Genomic DNA, 26,692 nt, shown 5'->3' with positions numbered 1-26,692 from the left:
GCTGTGCCTGGCCCCGCCTGGAGCCACCGGGGGTGCCAGGAGGGGACGGAGCACCCCCTCCCACTGGAGTGCGGGGACCTCCCCAGGCCGGAGGTCGGCCCCGGAGCGTGGGGGGGGATGTGCAGCTAACGGTCCCGTCGGGCGGGCTTTCCTCGGGCCGAGCGCGCAGGAGGTGCGCCGCAGCTATGGAGTGTCCCGGGAGACGGCGGGCATGACGGCGACAGGATGGGCGCGAACAATGGCAAACAGTACGGCAGTGAGGGTGAGTGGGCCGCCCGTCCTCAGACTCCCGGATCGCTTCCCTCCTCCCCTTTCCCTCGCCCTCCCGGCTGGGAAGGGAGGTTCTCGCCCGCGGCCGTGACGCACCGCATTTGGCACCCTGTCTGGGTCACCACCTTCGCCTTTGGCAGAGAGTGACCAATGAGTAGGTCAGGCGCCCCGAGGATGCTTTTCCACCGTGGGGGTCTCTTTAAGCAACTTCCCAGTTTGGCTTTGGGAAGGCTCAAGTTGCATCTCTGCTGTGTTTCTGAGCACATGTGCCTCAATCTTCCTTCCCTGGGCATCTGGGGTTTAGGAGATGATGGTTTGGCAGATGGCGGAAGACGTTTTTGAAAAATAACTCAGTGAAAAGTTTACCGGGCCTTTGTGCTCCAGCCCCCTGGACTCTACTGTAGCAGGAAAAACTTCTGGAAGGAGAAGTTAAGTTTCCATTCTTTGCTCGCTGCCCCTGCTCTGACAGCTTCATGAAACTAAGCACCTATCAGTCCTGCGAGGCGTGGAATGGCTGGGGGCTTTGTCTGGGCTCTCTCGGGGCTCGAGGCGGGCAAAGGACCATCTGTTACGTGGGGCTGGAAATTGCACAGAAATATTGCCTGTCAAGTGGGAACTTGGAAGTTGGGGAAACTTTAAACTCCACCTACTCCTAAAAGGATGATGGATGTCTGGGTTGGCTTCTCCTTCCTTTCTCCTCCCTCCTCCCACTCTGCATAAAACCGTAGCGTTGTATCCCAATTAACAGCTAGCCCCTGATATGCATAAGGCAAAGGCATTTTTCTGCCGTTCAAAAGTTAAGAAGGTTTGTGTCTAGTGGGCTTGGCTGAAGAGGAGTGGAAGAGACTGGGTCCGTTTTACAGCCCGCCCCCAGAGGACAGTTGGTTGCAAAGGAGGGGCCAGCGCTTGCAGACTGGTAGGAATGCAGGCTAGCTATTCAGCATGTGGCCTGGAGGAAACTCTTATCATCCTGTTCGAAACTTTGAGCTGTGGCCACAGAATGTGGGTGTCTCTCCTCGTTTCTCAGCAATTTTGTGAAATTACAGCAGAAACCGACCCTACAAAAACCATATCCACAAGAACCTTTTGTTTAAGTCATTCTTTTTCCAGATCATCATGTTTTGACTTCCATATGTGCGTGTGTATGTGTGTGTGTGTGTGTGTGTGTGTATCTATGTATATTTCCTTATCTTAGGCAGTGATTTGAGGGTTTCTTTGACTATTTTTTTTTTTTAAAGTTAAAGGCTGCCTTTTTAGATAGCAAATGTGAAAGTATGCCAAAAAAGATTATTGCAGAATCTGGGCCACTCCCCAAAGCGTCTTAGAGTTAATATAAAAATTTGCGGAAAAGTAAGTGATTAAGCCTTCTTACTCTGAGTTATTAAAAAGCTTTCAGGACATAATTGTAGCATGTGCTTGTCAATTCTAGGTATATGCTAGTCGAACACTGTCGGAGGAAAAAGACAACCCAAGAGATACATAGAATCAGTGCTATGAGTTCTTTCTTGAACAGTCCCCCCTCCCCACCCGCCTCCCACCCCAGCCCTTCTAATCCTCTGCAACTTGTTCTTATATCCCAGCATTCTCGTATTGTGCAGTGTGTGGTATATGACAACTTCCTGTCTGAACAGCAGAATTTTCAACCCTTGGGAGAGAAAAGGAGAGACAGGGAACTAATGTTCTCCAGCTGTTATCCTTAAATGCTACCTCTGCATTTTCACTTCAGCCGAAGTGAAATTTTACTGGGATCAGATTTAGATGCACTGTGGACTTTTTATAGGAAAAACCTCTTGTGCTCAGCTGATACAAGAGGACCAATAGGAAGCTTTACAGTACAAGCTTTACTGTGAGTTTTTGCTAGAGGTACACACTGTGTTTAGTTTTCATCAGCTTTCTTCAGATGCATCGAGATTCCTCTGTTACAGGGGAGGAAAACAGAAATAAAAGTAACATGACCTTCTTTTTTCTTCTTTAACCCCCAGCTATACTGTGGCTCCTCCTAAGTAGGGATGTAATACATGTAATGGGTTATGGTCAACTTTGTTATTCCATGGTAGATGGCAAATAATCTGCTGGGCTCAGGTGTATCAGTGCCATCTTTCTTATCTAAAATGTTAACATTTCAAAGAAAGTAAAAGCAACCCCTAGACATAGTATCTTCATTATCAAAGCTGACTGAAAATTAAGACAGTTTTATAGAATTAGTGGATTTTCTGTATAGTGTATCTCAAACGTAAGGAGGAAATTATCCATGAGTGCATACCAATAAAATACAGTGAGAGATTTATTAAAGCAAAATAAATATGGCTTGAGAAGTACTCTGTACTTCTATATTTGAGCCCTTGTGGATGAACTGCAACCTAACTTAATAGGTAGGCAAGATTGAAAACAGGTCGGGCGCGGTGGCCCACACCTGTAATCCCGCCATTTTGGAAGGCCTAGGCGGGCGGATTACTTGAGGTCATGAGTTCAAGACCCGGCTGACCAACATGGTGAAATCCCGTCGTCTCTACTAAAAATACAAAAAGTATCCGGGCCTGGTGGCTCATGCCTGTAATCCCACCTACCTGGGAAGCTGAGGCAGGAGAATCGCTTGAACCCGAGAGATGGAGGTTGCAGTGAGCCGAGATCACGCAACTGCACTCCAGCCTGGGCAACAGGGCAGGACTCAGTGTCAAAAAACAAAAGAAAACAAACAAACAAAAAAATAGCTGAGTCTTGGCCAATCCCAGCAGCCATACTTAAACCAGTTGTACGTTGCTGAGTGTTCAAACTGTGTTTAAATAAGGCAAACGCCAGCCTGTAACCAGTCCAGCTGTTTCTGGACCTTACTTCCAATTTCTGTATGCCATTTTCCTTTTTTTTTGTCTATAAATCTTCTTTCACCATGTGGATGTGCTGGAGTCTCTCCGAATCTACTGTGATTCTGGGGGCTGCCTGATTTGCGAATTGTTCATTGCTCAATTAAATTCCTTTAGATTTAATTCAGCTGAAGTTTTTCTTTTAATAGATTGCTCGACTCCAAAATATTGGTGTTTGTGTATGTTTCAAAAATCTGCAACTTAAGTATATTTTACTTAATAATGACAGTTGACATTGCTATGCAAATGTTTGTTGAATATTACAAATATTGTTGAATTATTAGAACTTTTAACACGTCAGTATTCTGTTGGTAATCTCATTTTCTTCTGCTCTTGGAAAATACCTTTTCATTGAAAACAATTATTCACGAGGCTTACCTTAGCAGATGTAATGGGGCAGAGGCTTCCAACTCAGTGTATTCCAAGGACTAGCGCTATCCGCATCACCGGGGAGCTTGTCAAAAATGCAACACTACTCCATCATTTATCACATGCACGTTAAAGCTGAGAGAACTTGTTGTGTAGAGTACAGAGCATTAACTTGGGAGTCTAAGAATTTAATTCCAGCATCAACTCTGGGGTGTTTGTTCTCTAAAGTGAAGAGAGAAATTTCTTATTGACATTACTTGTTATTACTATTCCTTGAATGTGTAGTCATTCATTTCATTTTGCTCTTATAATGCCGTAAGGGACCACTTCATAGAGATTAACTTTGGAAAGACATAACTAACAGGGAAGTTAAGACTATTATTGCTAAGAAATCAGTAAATACGCCTCCCACTTTTGTCATCCCTTTTGATCTCTTGTGTCTATCTTCCTCACGAGCCTCCTTCTCCTCTTCTAACTCAACCAGTCCTGAAATCCTTGCTTTTCTCCATAGATCAAAGGTATGTGTGAATCGATAATGGGTGTTTCCAAAGTGTTTTGTTTGTTTTGTTTTCCTAAATCCTTAGTGAATATTCAGGTTATTGGTCTAATTTGCAGCCCTGTCTCCTATTGCTATTAGAGAGACTTGGATTTTACTCCAGGGATGAAGCTAACGTCTACGTAATTAGTATGGTCTGGTAAATTCTTTTATGGAGGGATTTTCGTGTGTGTGTATATATCTTCTTCCATGAAGCGTAAGTCCATGTGTAGAAATCTGGAGAATAAGTTGGGGTGCTTCAAAGTCATTAGAACCATTAGCTTTGACTCCAGTTAAGCCAAATAAATCTCAGTTCAAGTAGGAAAAGAGAAGCTGCTCTCCCTGCCTTTTAAGGTTTCTGAGCCTCACCATCACTTACTCGGTGGTTTCAATGTCTTGTTTATTCTGCTTCAGCAGGTCAGAGGCAGTACCCCTTGCACTGTTAACAGCTTCTTTGCAAAGCTGAGGATATTGTTAAATTGGGACTGATGAGAGGCCATAGGGAAGGGGCGAGATCCTTTGTAACTCTGCTGCTCCACCAAGGGCAGTGAGTTCCTGTCACCATCTCAGATCGGTGCTGTCAGATAAGGGGAGAGCCAGTTGCCTGAGAGCATAAATCTTCACAAATCCATTGCCACCTCAGGAAACATATCTTGAAATTATAATAACAATGGCAGCTAACGTTTATTGAAAGTTTTCCATGTCCGGGCATAATTCTAAGCCACTTGCCATGCAGCGACCCACTTCATCCCTGCAAGGATCTTATGGGGTAATTACTTGTAGATTCTACATTTTACTGATGAGGAACACAGTACCAGAGAGGATGATTATTTTCCCAAGGTCGCTCAGTCAGTGTAGGCTGAATGGGGACCCCGGGGCCAGCTCTATCTAAGCCCAGAGTCATTTATTCATTCGTTCAACTTAAATATATGTTAACTTTTAACTTCCCGCTATGGGCCCAGGACTCTTAGATTCTTGGGATAAGTCAGTAAACAGGTGAAGATCCTGTCCTTGTCATTCATAAACGCTTGTGTGTGTGTGAGCTTATGTGTTGGGAGGAAGGGGAACTGGAACAGTGAACACCCACACACAGTAATTCAGTAAACCATGTGGTACATTACAAGGGGCTCAGGTCCCTGAATAAAGAAAATTGTCAGGTCAAGATGATTGGGAATGTGGGTGGAGGGTATTACATTTTAATTAGAGCAGGCACCATGAGCCTTACTGAAAAGTTGCCTTTTACACCAAGACCTGAAGGACATGAGGGGCTGAGCTTTGAGGATCCAGGTAGCATGCTGGCTGCTACTTTTAATCACTGTGATAAACCGAGGGGCATAGAAGTGTCCCCCACATCTGCTGGGGATGAATTCTAAAAACTCCAGTGGATGCCTAAAACTTGGAGAGTGCCGAACCTGATTGCAGTCATTCGGAATGTTTCTGTCCATTTCTTCCACCCTCAAATTTAATTCTGTCTTAATTAAGCATTTATCATGCATGGTGGCTCTAACTTTTACAGTTTGAGGTAGGACAGCAAAGCTAGCAGGGATTTCTTTTTCCTTCACAGTTTTACGGATAGATTATTCATTCTTACTGTAGATGTTAGCAGCCTTAGCATACATTTTTTTGTTTGTTTGTTTCCTTAAGAACTTTCAACTTTTCACTTAAAGGAAGCCCTTTACGGCTTCTTGGCATATTTTAATTGCCCGCATCATTCCTCTTGCACTTTGGGGGCCATTATGAGGTAGAATAAGGGCAACATGGACACAAGCCCTGCAATACCTCCACAGTCCATTCGATCACCGAGATGGCTATTCCGTGACTTCAGGGCAGGAAGCGTCTACATTGTGGAGATGCTGGACCTCCCAGGATGGTGTGAGATTTCATCACACTACTTGGAAAGAACTCAGAATTTAAAACTTCGGGATTGTCTATTTCTGGAAATGTTTACTTACTAGTTTTGAACTACAACCATGGGTTGCTGACACTGAACAGTAAAACTGTGGATAAGAGGGGCTTCTGTGCAGTTTATGCTTGTCTTAGACAGTTCAAGCTGCTATTACAAAGTACCATGACCAGGTGACTTACTAACAACAGAAATTTGTTTCTTACAGTTCTAGAGGCTGGAGTTCTGAGATTGGGGTTCCAGCACAGACAGGTTCTGGTGAGGGCCCTCTTCTGAGTTGCAGATTGCCGTCTTCTCATTGTATTCTTGCATGGCTGTGAGGGAGAGAGAGCAAGCTAACTCTCTGGCCTCTTCTTTTAAGGGCACTAATCTCATTCATCAGGGTTCTACCCTTATGACCTAATTACCTCCTACAGGCCCCACCTCCAGATGCTATCACATTGGGGTTAGAGATTCAGCATGTGAATTTTGGGAGGGCATAATCATTCACTCCTTTGCAAAGTGTGAGGGCATAAATTTATCATTTTGCGCAAAGTACAACATTATCAGTCTTCTGTAGTCAGCTAGTAATACAATGCAACAGGGTCAGTCTGGCCACTGGGCATTCTAGATTCTTTGCTAATATTGTTTCATCCACTTATAACAGATGATTTGTGACTTCATTTAAGGGAAGGAAGGAGAAGGCCCAGGGTGTGCTCTTCAAAGGTGATATCCTATTATTGCTTTGACTAGTGAATGCTACCTGACTTATTGGATATGTGCGTATTGGCCTAAGATATCTCAAAAAGTCACTCTAGTTCTGAGTAGAGGTACGTGTTCATCTTTTGCCTCTAGCGACTCATTTCATTCTGATGCAAGTCAGAGATAAGTGATACTGTTCCACTATTAGTTTCAAATAAATTATTAGTGCAGCTAACAATACCATATTTGGTCTAACAATGAGAAGGTATTTTTCGAGATTTGGGGAACCTTTTTGCACATTTAAAGCAAAACAAAGTAGAGGTAGCTTTTCTTTTCACTTGGAAATCAACTGACATAAACTATCTTAACTCTCTTTGCCTTTTGAAATAGAATGGATTCTGGATTGATTTTGAGTATTAAGATTCACTTTTGTCCTGAGGCTATATCCACTGGTATGTCTGAAAGCTGCTTAGATAACTTTGGCTAGCTGTTTGGTAGAAGTGTCTAGGTATTACACATTTTAAGATGGCCTTAGGGATGTAATAACATATGTGACAGCATCTGGAATAAAATCTAGAGTGAATAAATTTCTTGAATGGATGAAGGGAATAAATGAAGTTTAGATACTTATATACAGATGCTTCTTGACTTATGACAGGCTTATGTCCCAATTAAAAAAAAAAAAAGTCTTAAGTCAGGCAGGGTGCGGTGGCTCACTCTTATAATCCCAGCACTTTGGGAGGTCGAGGCGGGGGGATCACCTGAGGTCAGTAGTTTGAGACCAGCATGGCCAACATGGTGAAACCCCATCTCTACTAAAAAATACAAAAATTAGCCAGGTGTGATGATGGGTGCCTGTAATCCCAGCTACTCGGGAGGGTGAGGCAGGAGAATGGCTTGAACCTGTGAGGTGGAGGTTGCAGTGAGCCGAGATCACACCGTTGCCCTCCAACCTGGGCAACAAGAACAAGACTCCATCTCAAAAAACATATATATCTTAAGTCAAAAAATGCATTTAATACACCTAACCCACCCAACGGCATAGCTTAGCCTAGCGTACCTTAAATATTCTCAGAAGACTTACATTAGTCTTCACTTGGGTAAAACATACAACATCAAGCCTGTTTTGTAATGACGTACTGAATATCTTCTGTAATTTATTGAATGCTGTGCTGAAAATGATAAACAGAATGGTTGTATGGGTACTCACAGTACAGGTTCTACTCAATGCATGACTTTTGCACAGTGGTAAAGTTAAAAAAAATTGTAAGTTGGGACATTATCTGTACCTTAGAAAATAACATTTGAAGCGCTATCATGAAGAAAGTTAGACTTCTGAGTGCTGAACAAAGAATATATGTAAGTTACAAGAAGTTGTGTTTGGTTCAGTCTAAGGAAGATCTGTCTAATGATTAGAGCTGCCCAAATCGTAGCTGGGCTACCTAAGGAAAGAGTGAGCCCTCTCAAACAGAAAGGTGGTCATTACAGCGGAGGAGATTGTGCTAGAGATTTCTGCATTGAGTAAGGGGATCAACTATCTGACCCTGAACCACGTTCCCTAGGAAACATTCTGTCACATGTGATTATGTTTGATGAAGGGTTATTAGTTCTAAGTCATGCTGCTACTTTTTCTCATCAGTCCTTCTCTGTGATATTAGTTAGTGATTAGATACTTCCCTCACTTTCTCTGGGCTAATTATGCATGTGAGTGTATTATACATACGTATTTATGTCTATCTAAATATATTTAGATATTAATTTGAACATCTACCAATTTTCTTTATTTCCTTGCCTTTGGTGGGATATAACCTGCACCAAAAATTGGATTTGATAAATGATATCCTATTTTCAGTGCAGTAATGGATACCAACTAAACTTGTTGCTTGTTATTATAACTAAACTTGTTATTGTTACTTTTATTACTGCCCTAAAACACGTAGATCTACTAAACCTGAAGCAAGACCCTTAATTGTGTTTATGGTGAATGACTTGAATAAGTTTTTTCACTTCGAGATAAGACTTTTAATTGATGTTATTGGTCAGTGATATTTGATCGGAAGCTACACATTGACTAGAATCATACAAAAAGAGCATCTTTCTCAGGGAGCTCTGAGGCACTTTTGTATAGCACAGGGTCTGCTGGGAGACGCAGAGTGGCAGTTCTTCCTCCTGGTAATAAAATCAGTGTTGGTGGAACTTCCTCAGAATGTAGCTTCTTTTTTTTTTTTATTCCTGCTGTAGCTACAGAAATTCAGACCTCTTCTTTCATATCTTACTGCATTAATCTCTAGATACAATAAGATGTGCTCTAAGGAAGTTCAGAGTCTAACTGAGAAGCTAGGCATGGAGGCCAGTGATTTCTGAACAAGATAATCTTCCTGATTCCCATAAAAGACTCTACTCCCCCAGTGTGTTAAATGTGGACATGAGTGAGAAGTGGGAAGTGTGCCTAAGAATTGAGTTACCCTCTAAATAATGACAACCCTGGACAATGTCTTTAATTCCTGAAATGTCTAAAAGATGCGCCTGTTTTCTAAAAACAAAACCCCAAAACCAAAAAAAAAAAAAAAAAAGTGAGTAACTGGGAGGGAGGAAGTAGAGCACAGGCTCTTGGGAAAAGCTAAATATTTTGTTTAGAGATTCTCCCTGGTTATCCCCAAAACCATCATGTTCCATTTCTCATATGGCTTAGTTCATGGAAGGTGATTCCTGTGGGTTCCGTGTAAGTGAAGACCATGGTATGCTTCAGCAAAGGGGCAGAAAAACCTGGCCTGCCTGGGTGCTTCCCCAGCCTGTGTACCACAGTGAATAACAGTGGACGCTGATGGTCAGATACTTCTAAAACGTGCTAGTTAAAACCCCAGAGAGGGACAGCTTTAAAACTTTTGACATGAATAATCACTGACCATCTCTGAATTTTCCTGGGTAGTGAAAAATAAGCACATGGTCAGCATTTTTCCCATTCCGTAGTTGAAGAAGTGTAGACTGTTTCTGGAACTGCAAATCTCTATTAGGTTGTGAATTACATGTACTTGTTCTATCAATTCCTCTTTAAATTCTTAAACCAGTAACAAAATGAAAAACAGTTGTTAACACTGCATGAACTCATAATTGTAACTGTAGAAGCCTTGAGCAATGTGCAGAAATGTTATTAAAACATTTTTTGTTTGCTACCCTTTCTGTGGTAAATTCCTTTGCTGCAGTTTCCATGCAGATGTAGCAGTGAAAAGGGAGTCAAAATTTCTGGAGAAAAATTTCAGGAATTTCTCTGATATTTGTGGATTGGCCCTTTTGCTGTAAGTAAGCCACTTTTTGGCAAGGTGGAGAAGTCAGGAAAAGTCTGCTTATATGTGAAGTTGAACCTTTTGGTTCTATTGAGTACTGAGGTCAAGTAGTGGAAGCATCTTGGTTAAGTCCAGGTCTTAAGACCAAGGGCAGGTCTCACACATTCCAGCTGTCAGTGGTAACTCAGACCCCAGGAAGAAGAGAAGGTATGCAGCTCAGGGAGGGAAGAAAGAACATAAAATATGGAGAGGAGAGAACAGGACAAATTCAGCGAGATTGGGAATTAGAGCATCAATTGCCTTCTAATGTAAAAAGAACAAAATTGATGTTTTACTTAACTCTTAAGAAGAAAACTTACAGGACAAAAATGATTAATAGATATTTGGTAGGCTTGGTTATTGCCAAGTTTATTCCATTTTCAATCATTTTAATAATCATAGCCAGCAGTTATTGAGCTCTTACTTGGTGCCACTTCCTCCCAGAGCACCTTAGGTCATTCAGGTAGTGCTAAGGACAGCCATTGAGGCTGGCACTGATGATCGATCCCACGTTACAGTTACCCACACAGAAGCTTAGATGCCGGCTCCCTACCCAGGGCACACAGCTGGTGTGTGGCTGAGTCACACCCGATTTCCCCATGTTTGCTCTGGAGACCACGCCCCTCCTCACCCTGCCCATCACCCTCACTTTGGTTGCAGCCCCAATCTTTCCCAATCTTTGTTTTGTATGTGTGTTTAAAAGAGTTGCAGCGACTGAGAAGTGGCCCCTCCAAATGACAGTTTTATGGACTAGGTGATCAAAAATGAAAGGCATCTTCTGAGGGAATCTTTTAACTTGTTTTGCTTCCTTTCCAGAGGAAAAATTAACTGCTTCTTAGGCAGCAATCTGCTGGCAAATTGCCAGGCTATCCAATGTCTGTAATAACTCTAGCATATAAAATGATGAGCATATTCTTTAGAGTCCACAGAGTGAAAGTAGAGCTGAGAGGCTGTCCTCCAGGTTCTCCAGGACATTAGTAACTTTTAATTGATCTTTGCGCTGGGACAACCCTTTACCTGGGGTAGCCTTTGTGCCTACACACAAGCAAAGGCTCATGGAGGGCTGAGAATAGTGTACACATTTAACTTCTGTTCTAAATACCTGAGAGTTTATACCTTATATTTTCCTCTGGTTTCAAAGCTATAAATTTAAAACAGCAGATGCTATGGGGAATTATCCCTATATATATTGGAGAATTTGTCCTTCTTTCTCACCAGTCCCTGGCCCAGCCTTCTCCATGATTATGTCTGTGAAGTTGCTTTGTAAATTACATTTCAGGAATTAATCTCATTTATCATCACAGGACTGGTGGGAGGGGTATTAATCATTATTGTCAGTTTATAGATGAGGAAACTGAGGTCTTGGCAGATGAAAATAGGGACCTGCAAAGAAAAATGGGGATCCTTTCATCACTTTTGCAGCTCTATTAGGAATAGAGAAGTCTGGGTCCTTGTTGGTCATCTCAAAACACAGAGCCACAACCCAGAAGTGCAGCTTTGAAATGGTAAATTATGAGAATGCAGAGTGAATTACTGTAAGACAAAGGATCATGACAAAGTGACATTATTCATTAGAGTACACTTCCTGGTTTAAACAACTCTGCAGCGCCTCCCTCCTCTGCAAAACTCTGTTTGGGACGTTAAGAGAAAGTTATTTTACTATTGGGAAGATCAGAGAATCAGCTCTAAAACTGGGGACCCTCAGCCTCACAAGAGTCTTTGTTCTCTTCAGTCTTCTATCCTTTGTTGTTGAATAACTGCATTTCACAGAGGTCTTTGGAAGTGTTTAGGTTCTGGAGTAAGCCCTTTAGGATAAGTTCTTATCAGAACTCATTGCTTTTCTATAATTGTTGAATAGAAATCCATCTTACTCATTTAGTCTTTAATTGCTTTACTTTCCATTTACTATCCTCTAGTTTAATCTCTGTTTCTTTTACTGTTTTCTATTCCTTTGTGTTTATTCATTGCTTGTCCTTCCATCTATGCACACTCACGTGATTATAACCCCCCCTCACACTGTAGGTCTTCAATACAGTTTTGTTAAACGAATAAATAAGGATGGATCTATAGCCATGATCTTTATTGAGTCTAGGAAAAAACTCTGTGAATCGCCATGTCATATTTTCTGGGAACCTTTCTTAAACTTGGACATTTTACCTTCGTAAAAATAAGTTTCTCTGGATGGACCTATGTCTTTTTCTGAGGATATTCTAGTTTGGAACTGTATTTTTATCAACATAATTACACTTTCTTATAGATGAAAATAGTTTTGCTTGTCTATTTAAGGATAAATGAAATATGTATTTTTAAGCATTGCCAAAGACAGTTGCTGAAGACTCTTCAGCTTCACCCATTTACAGTATTGTTGACTTAACTATTTTCAGTGATTAGTATTGAGTAGAATCTACTATGTATTTTTTTAATTGAAAATTATGTTGTTTTGTAGTATTTGTTTTATCTGACTTGGAAATTGGGTTTATATGAAAACTTCAGTCAATCATTAATCTAGAAAACATTTGTTCTTTAAATTAATAAATTATTTCTTTGGCTTAATGTTCTGTCTCTGTGTTAAAGAGTCTTAGGCTTATGAATCCTTTTAGATTCATATTGATCAGATGTGGCTTTGTAGCTCTAGTTTTCTCCTTTTGTTTTACAAAATACAGAAAAATATTGTGTGTGTCTGGTGTGACTGGAATGACGTCTAGTAGATCTTCTGCCTCTAGCTGCAGCTGCCCGCATTGCTAAAATCAGAAGCAAAGTAACCAATATAAGAAAAAAAAAGAACAGTATTGACCTGTAATGTGTATGGATATGCACACGTACATGAGAATAGATTTAAATAACCCTTTCCTAGAAATCGAGCAAACTCCATTGTTTCTATTTTTTTTTTTTCTTGTGGTAAGAAATACAGTATCTTTATACAAGGAATTTTTTTTTTTTTTTTGAGACGGAGTCTCGCTCTGTCGCCCAGGCTGGAGTGCATTGGCTGGATCTCTCCGCCTCCCAGGTTTACGCCATTCTCCTGCCTCAGACTCCCGAGTAGCTGGGACTACAGACGCCCGCCACCTCGCCCGGCTAGTTTTTTGTATTTTTTTTAGTAGAGAGGCAGGATGGTCTCGATCTCCTGACCTTGTGATCCGCCCGTCTCGGCCTCCCAAAGTGCTGGGATTACAGGCTTGAGCCACCGCGCCCGGCCTTCTACAGGGAATTTAAGAAGTACAATTAAACTGTTTAATAACATGATATCCATTAGAGGAGCAGCTTCAGATAAAGAATCACCATAATAACCAAGCTAGAGAAGAAGAAAATAGCCCAAGATGTGAGCCTTTGGAGTTGGAACTTGAGATGAAGGCAACTGCCTTGTGAACAAAGGACTTGGAGTGGTTGCATTGAAGGAATCATTTTGTGATGTGATATCTGCCTGCAGCTGTATGTTTTAGTTTGTTTCCTGCATGTGTGTTCAGATCAGATGGATGGATGTGATGTCTCACTGGTAGAGGGGATTTTACTCTGCATGACACGAGCCTGGGTGACCTTCATTTTGAAGTGCCAGATGTCAATGCAGATTCATAGGCAACATTCATATTTGTTGTTTTAGTTTTTATTTTTAAAGATCAACAGCTGCTCCGCTGCTCAGAAAGATTTATGTAGCCTCATTTGGATAATGTATATTGTGCATAATGCTCTGAAATAAATTTCAAGAAATGACATTTCTGTTCTGAATAACATACTTTTCACATTTTATTTTGTATCCACTTTACTTATTTAATTATATTTTAATACTTTTCTTTCTGTTTTTTCTCTCTCTTGAAAGACTTCTCCTGTTGATTACCCTGCAAGTTTGTTTGGAGAGGCAGTATTTCCTTGGGGAGTCTTTCTGCACTCCTAAAGCCATAACAACATGAACTGAGCAATAAAAAACCAATTCCCTCCCCTTGGTTGTGCTTCAAATAGTCATTTCTTTGATACAGGATAATAAAAACAGGAAAAGGATCATTTTTAAATGCTTTGGTTTGGGTTGCCTTACTTCCAATAAGGAAAATTGCCTCACAAGGGGGAGCATGGGTAATAAAGATACAACTAACTGAATAATTGTATTCAATCTAATGTTGAAATTCCCAAGTTGCTGCCTGCAAGTCTAATTTAATCTTGGGATAGCTGTGCGTTCACTGTAGTGTGTAGATTTAAATTTTGCTGTCGCCGAAAATCACCTCTTTGCATTCAGCAAAGATGAACTTAAAAATGCTACTGGAGATTTTTGATGCCCCTCCCCCGTTAGGAATACTTGTAAGCTTTGTGGTAGGTAACAAAATGGGACACTGACCAAGAATGAAATACTGAGCAGAATTATGGATGTTATAGTGGTGAAGATGACCTCAGAGCACCTTCCAGACAAAGAGTTTGAGGCACAAAGAAATAAAACAGCTTTACCAAGGTCATACAGATAGCAAGGCTTTGGGATACTAAAATTGATTTTCTTAGTCTAGCTGTGTTTCATTGTAATCCATTTCTCTCTTCCTCATCGTACTTCTTCCCTTTTTTCCTTACTTTCAGAAGATTTGAGATGCATAGAGTGGCTGCCCTACTTGTCTGTCCCGATGGCCCCTTCAGGACTGACATGCCTCTGCCCCTGGCTGCCCTGTGTTAGTCACTGAAGGTTCACAGCCCAGCGCCTCTCCAGAAATTACTCTTATCCAAGACAGGGAGGTTGAGGGAGCAGGGAGCCACATGCAATGACTAGTTGAGGAAGGTACAATTTGGGACAATTCTGAAGGGTCATTTTGTATCCAGAGCGCCCCATGGAGTTTGCAGAGTCCCATGTTCAACTACATCATAGACCACCTTCTCCCTGTCCAGTTTGCATTCTCCCCTTGCCTTTCGTAAGGTGATCCCAAGGATATTTTCCAGTAAACCACCTGCACTCAGACCATCTCAGAGGCTGTTTACCAGGGAACCCAACATAAGACAGCAAAGAAACTGAAATAGGATGCTGTTTTGGCAGTGGCCACGGATGGACAGGATGCCACTGTTAGGCAAGTCATCTTCTTCCTGGGAATCTCAGCCATTCTTAAAGGGTAGCCTTCAGCTGACAGTTAAGAGACATGCACGGGTTTTCTTTTTGGGGACCTAGTCTAATTCTTTCATCTTATAGATGAAGAAGTCAAATTCTGTGCACTCAAGTGACTTGACCAATAACACACAACTAGTTGGCAAAAGAACAAAAAACAAGCTTACAGTTTCTGGCTACTGCCATTGATTCTGTTTTTGAAGAGCCATCATGGAATATTTTCAGAGTAGTTCTGCTGCTATAACTCAGAGTTGACTGCAGATGGGTCTAGAGACCATTTGCCTGATCTGTTTGCTCAACTCTGGTGTGGAAAACAGGTATCTCAATCATTCCTCCATGGTCCTGTTTTGCTGATTGTCTGCTGTGCTTTGAAGAGTGATCTCTGAAGCTCACAATAGTTGGTGAGTATTCAGTAGAATACTGAAGAAAAAATAGTGAAGAAGCAGCAGATGGTTATAGTTGTTATTGTCCGAAATCAGCATTTCGTGTTACTGCTTATTAAGAGTATTGGGGAATATGCAATGCTTACTAAATGAGGGACCAAAGGCAAGTACACATTCATTAGGTAAAGGAAACATACAGGAGTGAGTTGAATCATAAGCAAGATGAAAAATGACTAAAAATTAATATGTACTCTCATGATTATACTGAATAGTTTATTAGTCATTTTATTATGCTCAAAAACATTCCACTGAGATTATCAAATTACTATAAGCTCAGAATCACTATGATACTGAGAAATTTGGAATTAATTGAAAAATGGATGATTAGCTTATTATTATCACTACTGCAGGGATCCAGATTTTATGTAGTTTCCCTGGCATAATTAACCAGCTACTCCTTTAGAAAACATTCTTAGACTCCCATTGTCTGTAAATTAACTCAAAATTGTCTGTAAATTAACTCAAAATTTATTTTATTTGATACACAGAGTTCTGTGAGCCAGATTCTCTTTCTTTCAGTCCACTCTTCTATATTTATTCTATACTCTGGTCAAATCAGGAAACTCAGTGTTCCCTAAACATACCTTTTATTTTCCCAAGTTTGTGTCTTGTATCATGCTGTATTTCTTCTTGGAATATTCTTCCCATGTAATTACCCATCATGATCTACTCGGTTCAAACCCAATTCAATGTTAATTCTTTAAAATGAAATTTTCTTTGATTTCCCTGAGATGTGTCTGTTTAAAATACTAAACTCTGTACTTTGAGAAAATATGTCTGGTGCTGCTAACTGCATTCACTATGTCTTCCCTCTGAACTACTATGGCAGTTTATTCGTATGGGACTTTTATGTCTTACTTTGCATATAGTTACTTGCATGTCTTTAATTCAATATATTTGTAGGTATCCATGTACCAGAGTCTATTCTAGATTGATACGGTTTGACTGTGTCCCCACCCAAATCTCATATTGAATTGTAGTTCCCATAATTCCCCCACATGTTGTGGGAGGGACCTCGTGGGAGGTAATTGAATCATGTGGGTGGTTACCCCCATGCTGCTGGTCTCGTGATAGTGAGTGAGTTCTCACGAGATCTGATGGTTTTATAAGGAGATTTTCCCCCCTTTTGCTCGGCACTTCTACTTGCTGCTGCCATGTGAGGAAGGACGCGTTTGCTTCCCCTTCTGCCATGATTGTGAGTTTCCTGAAGCCTCCCCAGCTATGCTGAACTGTGAGTCAGTCAAACCTCTTTCCTTTATAAATTACCTGGTCTCGGGTATGTCTTTATTAGCAGCGTGAGAACGGACTAATACATAGATATTGAGAGTTTTATAAAACAAGGAGTTGTTTTTGACTTAAGGGACGTCCCCCACAGTCAGGTGGGCAGAAAATAATAAAGTACTGGAGGAACCATGGAAGGTAAACTAAAGCATTCAGTGAGAGACACCAGCCTGGCCGTGGTGAGCTTTGGCTCTGGGTGTTTACAAGGACTTGCTATCTGAGTGTACCTAGAACTGAATCTGGGAAGAGTAACAGCTTGCCGGGTGTGGCTGGGAAGGCAGTGGGGGAACAACATGAGGTCAGATGAGGAGGCAGGAACCAGTCGTAGGCTCTGTGGGGAGGAAAGGGTGATGTGAGCTGAGCTTCACACCTGGAGAGGCAGGCAGGTTCAAGTGATGGTGAAAGCAACATGAAGGCAGGTGGATGGCAGGAGAGTCCATTGTCAAATGTTTAGCAAGGGGAGCCTTGAATTGATTTAGAAAGGTCACTGAGGAGGCATGTGGATTACAGGAGTTATGGGGGACCCTTCTCCACTCTTTATGTTTACTTCCACATGAAAGACCATCATTAATTTAACTCACAGCCTGGAGTACTTACCTGATTTGTGAATTTGGGAGAAATAAAATTGACATCTCAGCTGCATCCTGTTTTCCTCTTGGGAGAGAGCTGCCCTCAGGAAGCACCCTTATCTTGGGGGAGCTCTTTTGCCCATTGGTAGACTAGTATTGGCGTCTTGCTGCTGATACAGGTTCAGTTTGTGTGTGTGTGTGTGTTTGTTTTTTTTTTTGTTGTTGTTTTTGAGACAGGATCTTGTTCTGTCACCCAGGCTGGAGTGCAGTGGCGTGATCTTGGCTCACTGCAATCTCTGCCTCCTGAGTGCAAGTGATTGTTCTGCCTCAGCCGCCTGAGTAGCTGAGATTGTAGGCCCACACCACCATGCCTGGCTAATTTTTGTATTTTTAGTAGAGACGGGGTTTCAGCATGTTGGCCAGGGTAGTCTCGAACTCCTGACCTCAAGTGATCCACCTGCCTCAGCCTCCCAAAATGCTGGTATTATAGACATGAGCGACCGTGCCCGGCCACAGGTTCAGTTTTAGCTACTTTGCTGTAGACCTAAAACCACAACCTTCATACTAGACTCACCAGAAGTGAAGGTGCCGTTTTCCTTTCTACCTGCCACTTCTTTTTATTATTTCCTCAGTTTGTTTTGGACCTGGCAGGGGAAGGGAGATGCTATTCGTGAGCCCCCTCGACACCCTAGCAGCGACGTGCAATGGCAGGTAGGCAGGGCAGCTCATGGAGAACAGGGGAACATTTGAATTGTGGCTGGGATACAATGCCTACAGAGGAGGGTATGGCTTTCAGAGAAGAAATGATGGTAGACGCTACGGGACTTGGTGACGAATTGGTTGAAGGGATTGAGAAGATGAAAGATTCTAGAGGTCTCCATCCTCCTGTAGAGGACTTTAGTTTGGGCAATTGGGTGCCACATTGACTCCTGCACCTTAACTTTCTGTTTGACTTGAGTTTCCCTTGAGTTGGTTGTTGAGGCCGGGAGAATGAATCAGGACCTTCTTCTCTCCTTGAGACATCCCACCCAGTATCTGAGAGGATTTTTCAGGGACCAATACAGTTGGGCATTTGTTCATCTAAATCGTTCATTCCTTTCTTAATTCCTTTGGCTTGCACATATTTATTAATCTCCTTCTACGTGTTAGCGCTTGTTTGGCCCATCCACGAGAAACAATGATGAATGAAACATTACTTGTCCCTAGGAACTTGCAGTCCGGTGAGGAAGCCAGAAAAGGATACAGTGGGAGTTGCTGTTTAAGCAACTTCAGAGCCAACCAACATGAGTTAGAATCTGGGCCCTGTGGCCAGGCACAGTGGCTCATGCCTGTAATCTTGGCACTTTGGGAGGTTGAGGCAGGCAGATCACTTGAGGTCAGTAGTTCCAGACCTGCTTGGCCAACATGGTGAAACCCTGTCTCTACTAAAAATACAAAAATTAGCTGGGTGTGGTGGCGTGTGCCTGTAATCTCAGCTACCTGGGAGGCTGAGGCTGGAGAATTGCTGGAACCCAGGAGGTGGAGGCTGCAGTGAGCTGAGATCGTGCCACCAGTGCACTCCAGACTGGGCAATAGAGCGGACTCCATCTCAAAAAAAAAAGAGTCTTGGGCCCTGCTACTTCCAAGACTGGTTATCTCACCAAAGTCTCCTTTGTAAAGTAGTGAAGTTGGTATCAACCTCAAATGCTTACTTTGCATTATTTTAAAATTCTCCTGATGCGGTCCAGTAAACTACTGAGTTGGCTTATGAATGTATTCTGCCAGAGACTTAGAAAACTGAAAAAAAAAGAATTCTTGTTGAAATTAATTTTTGAGACAGGAACTTCCTGTCTATAGCTCAAAGAAGTTGTCACAGGAGAGCAAAGTTATGCTCTATTTCTTCCTGTTTTGGAGAATCCCTTCAGATCACCATTTGATGGAAGGAAGTTAGAATGTGACTTGGTTTTTGTGAAGTTTTCCTTTGTGGGTACTAATTGCATGAAAGATCTGAGAAAGAGTTTGAGCTACCCTTATGTTATAGCAAATTTGGACATTCCTAGAAGGAGGAGAAATAGTGTATTGGTGTGATTTGAAGACAGACCTGGTGGTAATGGAAGTAGCACTCTGGTTAGTAGTTTCCTATCCCATTTTGTTACAGGAAAGGAGTCTGGATCCAGACCCTAAGAGAAGGTTCTTGGATCTCGCACAAGAAGGAATTCAGGACGAGTCCATGCAGTAAAGTAAAGCAAATTTATTAAGAAAGTAGATGAGTAAAAGAATGGCTACTCCATAGAGCAGCCCTGAGGGCTCCTGGTTGCCTATTTTTATGGTTATTTCTTGATGATATACTAAACAAGCAGTGGATTATTCATGCTTCCCCTTTTTAGTCCATATAGGGTAACTTCCTGTTGTTGCTATGGCATTTGTAAACTGTCCTGGTGGTGGGAGTGTAGCAGTGAGGACGACCAGAGGTCACTCTTGTGGCCATGTTGGTTTTGGTGGGTTTTGGCCGGCTTCTTTACTGCAGGCTGTTTTATCAGTAAGGTCTTTGTGACCTGTATCTTGTGCCCACCTTCTGTCTCATCCTGTGACTTAGAATGTCTTAACCATCTGGGAATGCAGCCCAGTAGGTTTCAGCCTTATTTTACCCAGCTCCAATTCAAGATGAAGTTGCTTTTGTTCACACGCCTGTGACAGTTTCATACCATAATGAACTTTTCAATAGTTCTAAAGTTGGTGGGGGAGAATTTCATTGTTCGGAGAGTCCTCAATTCAGTGGGAAATAGAATTGTATTTAGATTGTGGGTATGTGTGTTATGGTTTATATGTATATGTGCACTATTTCAGTAGTCACAAGATCAAATTACATGCTATATGCCAGATTCTGGCACATTTATTTGTTGTAGTTTTAGTTCCCTAAATCCAACACTTCCAAAATTGAAAAAGAATTAAAAACTGAATTAAAAGGTGGTACATAAGTAGTGATCAAGTTTCCTAATGGGAAATATTTCCAATATTTGCTTTATTTAAAATTACCTTTATTTAGCAAAGAACAAAAATGCCTCAGTTTTTTCCTACCAGTTATATTTTTTTTCTGTAAGTCGAAAGAAATACAATATCCTTCTGCAAGGAATTTTAAAAATACAATTACAATTAAAGTGTCATTTGTTTCTTTAATAATCTGGTCCTGTCCTCCAGGGGATGTGGCATGCTTTCATTTATATTAAAGAAACCTAAGTTTTAAAGCAGGACAAACATCTATAAATGACCTAGTTCAGTACTCTTGTTTTGGGGACTAACAAGAAGCCCAGGTACCGAAGGCATGAAAGAGTTTTGCAGAATCCCTTATGAGTTACAACAGAGAGCATAGTTGCTAAGAGCAGACTTGGATGCCAGACTTCCCAGGATTCAAACTAGCTGAACTGATTGCGAGTTGCCTGATCTTGTGGAAATTTCTTAACCTGTCTGTGCCTCAATTTTTGCATCTGGAAAAGGGAGTCAAAAGCAGTTCTTCCCTCCAAGAGTTGTCAGGGGGGTGAATTGAATTAATAAATACAAAATTATAATGCCTGACACGTAACAAACACTGCTTATTGGTCTACTATGATCTGCAATTCAGCAAATCTAAGATGCTTTGATGCTGTTGCTTTCTTGTTAGAAGCATGACTGGAAGGTTTCACACATTATGGCAGAATTGTCTTAGTGATTATAAGATTATTGATTGTAAAATGAAGGTATTAAATAAGCAATGAGAGATGGTGGAGCTTGGCATTGATTAAATAGGATGTTACTGGTATTGTCATGATTTAAGTTACTTATGTCAGAGTTGAACTGGAAGCTGCATTGTCTAGTCTAGCCCTTGTCCATTACTCTGCATTGTGTATTTGGGCGGTGGTTATATAGATTTAGATGCTTTCACTTTGGGAAGCAGAAACTTTAGCTGTCTATTGTGAGAACACAGAGCCTACTCCTCTTTGGATTATATCGTTTAACTTAAAACTATCGAGACACTGAAGTATTGTAGATCCAAGACGTGAAGATGAGTAAGTGCAATGCTCTTGTTGGAAAAAGAAGGGTAAAGAAACTCCCAAATTCCCTTGAAAGAATGTGCCTCTTCATCTGTGTGTACTTACAGCCTAAGGGGGATGATGGAGCTGCATTTATTTTCCTTGATTTGTTCTTGCTTTATGTTGGATAAATTAAATCCTTAAACTACTATACATTTCTTTGTACTGAGCAAAGATGCAGATTCATCTGAAGCTTTTAATAGTAATTAGAAAATACTGTTTTCATTGCTGTTATATTTCATCCAAAAGTGGAGGCCGGGGTGTCCATTTGTTAAGATTACGAGTATGCTCACTCTAGGGCAAGTGCCATGTAAATTTTATACGTGTTTATGTAAATCCCCCATGGGAATGCCTAAATGAGGGCTTTTGTGAATACATTTAAAACTTTGGGCATGACTTCTCAGTTTGATTGGCTCCTTCATTACTATTTTATTATTCTTCCAGCTCTAGTTGGTCTCTCCTGCCCCTCCCTTGCCCTCACCATAATTCCCCCTTCTCCCTTTTCCTTATCCTCCCTGTTAGTCCCCTTTTGTCCCCCACAATCCCTGCCCCACCATCTTCTGTCTGTCTCCAAAATCTGTATGTATTTGATGGGTGTTTCTGGGCAGTGTGCCCAGTGTGGTTTATTTGTTTCTCATAATTGTATTCAGAGCTTCAGTTACATGTTTCAGATGGATGCTCCAAATGACATTTGTCTCCCTTCTAACACAAGAGGTTTCCTGGAATTTTGTAGTGTTTTACAATGCAAATGCATACTCGACCTCTCTAATATGAAGTTTTACAAAAGGAGCCCCCAAACTGTTCAGAAAATATTCCAGATATCCCTGACTTAGGTTTTACTGCCCCAGGTCTCTGTGTAATGGAATAAAAATAGTAACTTATTAGTTAGCCTGATCGCTGCTGGCTGTGTTGTACTGATCTCCTCAACAAAAGCAATCTGCTGAGTATAGTTTTATGATGATCGTGTGAAAGAACCCCAGGTGTCCTTCTTGTTGAAATACAAGCTACTGTCAGCTTTAAAATGCCAGTGCAACTCTAAACACTTCATACTTTAGTCTCAGCCCAAAATCTCTTTCTACTTTGAGAAAATTCTATATAATTCTTACAACATTCTAGCGAAAGCTCTAAGATATGAAATATGGATGTTCCAGTGACAATAATGGATCTTCATAGTTGTTTAACATTCGTAATTTTAGATGTTTCAGACACTGCAATGTCCCATATGGTGGCAACTAGCAACTAGCTACATTTGGCTTTTAAATTTAAATTAGCTATGTGTACATGAAATTTCACTTTGGATTCTCCAGGACACTGGCTACATTTCAAGGACTCCACCACCACATGTGATCACCTGTTGGGTGGCACAGATAGAACATTCCATCATTGAGAAGGTCCTATTGGACCGTGCCGTTACGGAGGATTTAAGTTAGGGTAAATGGCACTAACTAATGCCAGCTTTCACTGAGTTTATTAGTTAGAGTAAAACAGCTGCTTTAACAAGAGACCATAGAAATACAGTAAATGAAAGGTTTTTAAAAAATTCACATAGTAGCTTGGAGGTGAGCAGTCCGGATTTCACGTGGGGCTCCTCTCCATACGTCGTCCAGGGTCAAGGCTGCGTCTGTCTTCTTGGCTAGTCACCCTCCATAGCGCTTTCTGCACATATGTATCCCGGTTTACAGGGAGAACAAAAGAACTGCAGCACTATAGGTTGACAGTGACCCAGATATAAACATCATTTCCATTCACATCCTCTTGCCCCAGACGGAGTCATGTGTCCACACCCAGCTGCAGGTAAGTCTGGGAAATGCGGCCTTCTGCTGGCAGCATGTGTGCAGCTTAAGCTAGCCTTGTGGAAGATGTTGCATATAGAGATGTGATCTTTAAGATGACAGTTCATTTGCCATAGTTAATTTGGGTGTTGGGGAGATGATATAGGGGTTTAATTTAGGTAGTACCTAGCTTTTATTATGTTATCATTTAACAAAATAAGGACATAAAATGTTACTAAATAACAATAGAAAATTTTACACACTTTTTTTTTTCCCCCATCTGTCCACTAAGAAGCCTGTGCGTATAGTGGCTCAGTATAGATACCACAGGGCTGTGACTCTCCTGAATGCTTTCTAGTGTTAGACAGACCTTAGGATTGATGACATTAACAATCTCCCGACTCTAAGAACAAAACTTGACAAAAGCAGCCAGGTATACTTTAAAGGAATGGATTTTACCGTCTGTTTTTGTGAGTAAATGACACTTACTTCTTGGGGGGCCGAAGGGTTCCTTTCTATAATAAATAGACGTCTTCCAAAGAAACCTCATTCATTCATTTCAAATTAGTGGAATTCTATTTTACATTTCCTTTTTCTCTTTTGAATCAAAATGGTAATGGTCATTGCATATCTGTGTGTGTAATTTCTCGGCTACTTGCTGCTGCTGACCCTGACCTCTCTTAACACAGACTTAGGATTGCAAAGTGTTGGGATATATGTTACAGAGTTAGTTTTTTATTCATTGGTGATAGCTTGGAACAGTAAATCATGCTATTACATTAATTACTGTGGGTCAGTAAGTTCCCTCTTTTTCTTATTGTTACTGACACGCCGAATTTTATCTCTTCTTAGATGGTGTGTTAGACTCCATTTTATCCATTTATCATAGGAGATTAAACTATAATGCGAGTAACCCACAACTTGCCTACATTAATCTTTCTGCAACTATTGTACATTGAAACATAATGTCCTGTCCCATGCTGAAGGAGCAAGCAGTGGCCTCTGGCCTGTGGAAAGGGAAGATGCTTGGCTGAGATGATTGGTGGACCCATGCTGATGGCTGCACCTGTTCCAATTCATCATCCACCCCACTAAGTTCAAAGTTCTCAGGGCGTCCACAGAAGCCTGTCTCCGTCACATGTGTTTATCATTGCAGAGTCGGAATCCTGGCTTTGTCACTTATGAGTGATGTGACCTTGAGCCAGAGCAGTAACCTCCCCGTACCTCAGTTTCCCCATCTTTAAAATGAGAAGAAGAGTACCTAGCTCATAGGGCAATGGTGAGATTTTTAAATGGATTAAACATGCCCAAAGTGAATTGAAAGTTCCTGGCACCTCTGAAGTTTTATAAGTGTTAGGAGTTCTTTATTTTTATTCATTTTGGTACATCTTTATGTCAAAAAGTCATGGAACTATTTCTCTTGGACAATACTGGGAAGGCACCTGTCTTAAAATCTTTTTCTTTTTCTTATAGTTATTAATGAATAAGAATCTGAACTTTTCCATTTAAAAAATCCCTAACAATGGTTTCGTTTTATCGTGATACCTTAGTCCTAGACCCCACCTTCTCTAGGATGTGTTGGTCATGTTTTTCTGTTTTGCAAATGAGGACATTGAAGCTGGAGAAGTGCAATCACCTATGCAAGGGTTCACAGGTTAAGTGGTTGAGTTGTACCTTAGCCAACTTATCTTGCTTTCCAGGATAGGGCTTTTCCCTCCACATGTCTGCATTGCTCTGTGTGTGTGTGGGGAGGGATGGTATAAATACACATATACATATCCATCCATCCATCCATCCATACACACACATGCATGCATCTGTAGTCAAGGACTCTATTGTATGAGAGAAGGCAGAGGGGACAAAAATGATGATATTCTTATGTTTAAGAGGAGTCTGCAAAATATGGTAAAAAGAGACTTTTGAACAATTTGAGCTTTGTCAATATGGATCCCATGTTAAAGATTCCAGCCTATGGCATCTCTCTGACTCACCTCTGAAAATGAGCAGCCTCTTCCCTACAAAAGCATTGCTCAAGATTATTTGAAGTATTATGCAAGCACTACATAACGCCCCCTGCTGTTAAAGAGCTCTTGGTTTTGCAGAGGACACACAATCGTACACAGAGACAGGACCAGTTCTGAGCATGAAGTCACCCACCAAAAAGTAAAATACTGTTCTGTGTCCTTGTTGAAAATGATGTGGGGGTGATGAAAAAGACACAGGGGAATGAATGAGGTCATCTGCAATGGTAGGGTGGGGTGAAAGAGGGACTTCTGTGAGGGAAGCCTGGGTTTTGAGTTACTGTGTGAGGTCAGAGGGACTTTGGCTTGGCAGAGAGGATGGGCAACATTTCCTGCCAGTGGGATGCAATGTGTGATGTGGGAGGCCGAGTGGGGGTAAGTTCCAAGTGTCAGGAATGGCTGGCAGGGTTGGTGGGCTGGCGCAGTGATCCTGGGCATGGAGGATATGAGAAGAGTCCACACAGATTACCTCACTCGCTTCTCAGCAGAAATTCTCCTGAGGATTCTGTGTTAAGGTAGCTCATTCACATACACCTTGTCTGGGAAGAAAAGGAGAGTGCCTGTTTGTGGGGAACAAGAAGAATTCCAAAGGCGTCTTTCGGTTGCCCTTAAAGCTTTGGTTAGCATCCAGTCCTGGGAGCAACGATCGAGAAGCCATTTAATCAGTGTAAAACATGAGTATCTCATGTCAGAATCTCAAAACAATTAGCGCTGTTATTCAAAACCGGGGGTACTCAAAAGGCACGTGCTTGCTGTTCCACTAGAGGGAAGCCTGCTGAAAAACAAAAGTCCACAAATACAAGAGGAAAGTGCCTGCATAAAAGGAAACTCCAGCTAAATGAAGAGAGTATGAGCACATCATCCTCTGGAAGGGGAAGCCTCATAGTCATTAAACCTGGACTGAGAGAATTAAGGGATCTAAAAGTTTATACCTCATTTTCAACTGTTCTGAGCACAACTAGTTGCTTCCTGGTGCCTTTGAGGATCGTCTATGCCAAGGATGGATTTTGGCCTTCCTAGAAAGTCCTTGAAGCTGTTGTAAACTTCCTGGAGTGCTTACAATGCCCGGCTCTCTGCGTCATTCGTGGGTTTATTTCAAAATGAAACTCCATTCTTTCAAGGTTAGGTGGAGTTGGCCTAAATCTTGCTAACTGTTCACATTGTAGTAAGTTCAGTTGGTTTGTGGACTTCACCCACGATGACTTGTCCTTTTAGACCAGTCACACCTAGAATAGAAAACGTACACTGTTTTGTTTCTCTCCATTTTCAGCTTTTGTTTTGTTTTGCTTTTAAGCTAACTTGAGCTTAAAGTAACTAAACATGAAGTGAGATTTTTGCTAAGTAAGCATTCATCAGTAATGTCAGGTATTATAAGACTTATTAGGTCTTTTCACTGCCCTGCATTTAATTGTTATAGTTGAGTATCACAATGCCTAAATTTAATTTAAAACAGCTGAAACAGTCAACTGAAGAAGAAAATGAAGTATCTGTGATGGTGATTTTTTTCTTATTAGCTTGAGAAATGATAAAATGTTTGTCTCCAGGAGTTA

The 26,692-nt window shown here is 41.3% G+C and overlaps 1 protein-coding gene across 2 annotated transcripts in view; it reads left to right on the top strand.

Annotated features, from left to right (window-relative positions):
- The window catches only part of FBXL7 (F-box and leucine-rich repeat protein 7), a 446,617-nt gene continuing 419,925 nt past the window's right edge, over positions 1-26,692 (top strand). Inside the window, exon 1 of one of the 2 annotated variants that reach the window (XM_011947457.1) lies at positions 1-262. In XM_011947457.1, coding sequence (XP_011802847.1) covers positions 226-262 — 37 coding nt within the window. In that variant the 5' untranslated portion in view covers positions 1-225. Of the gene's footprint in view, positions 263-986; positions 1,273-26,692 lie in introns of those variants that run through there. The other variant, XM_011947459.1, reaches the window with a different exon arrangement.

The sequence above is a fragment of the Colobus angolensis genome, unplaced genomic scaffold (genome assembly GCF_000951035.1).
Source record: "Colobus angolensis palliatus isolate OR3802 unplaced genomic scaffold, Cang.pa_1.0 Scaffold266, whole genome shotgun sequence".
NCBI classification, from domain to species: domain Eukaryota; kingdom Metazoa; phylum Chordata; class Mammalia; order Primates; family Cercopithecidae; genus Colobus; species Colobus angolensis.
Note: the sequence above shows the minus strand (reverse complement) of the source record. Positions and strands in the feature narration are given on the sequence as shown.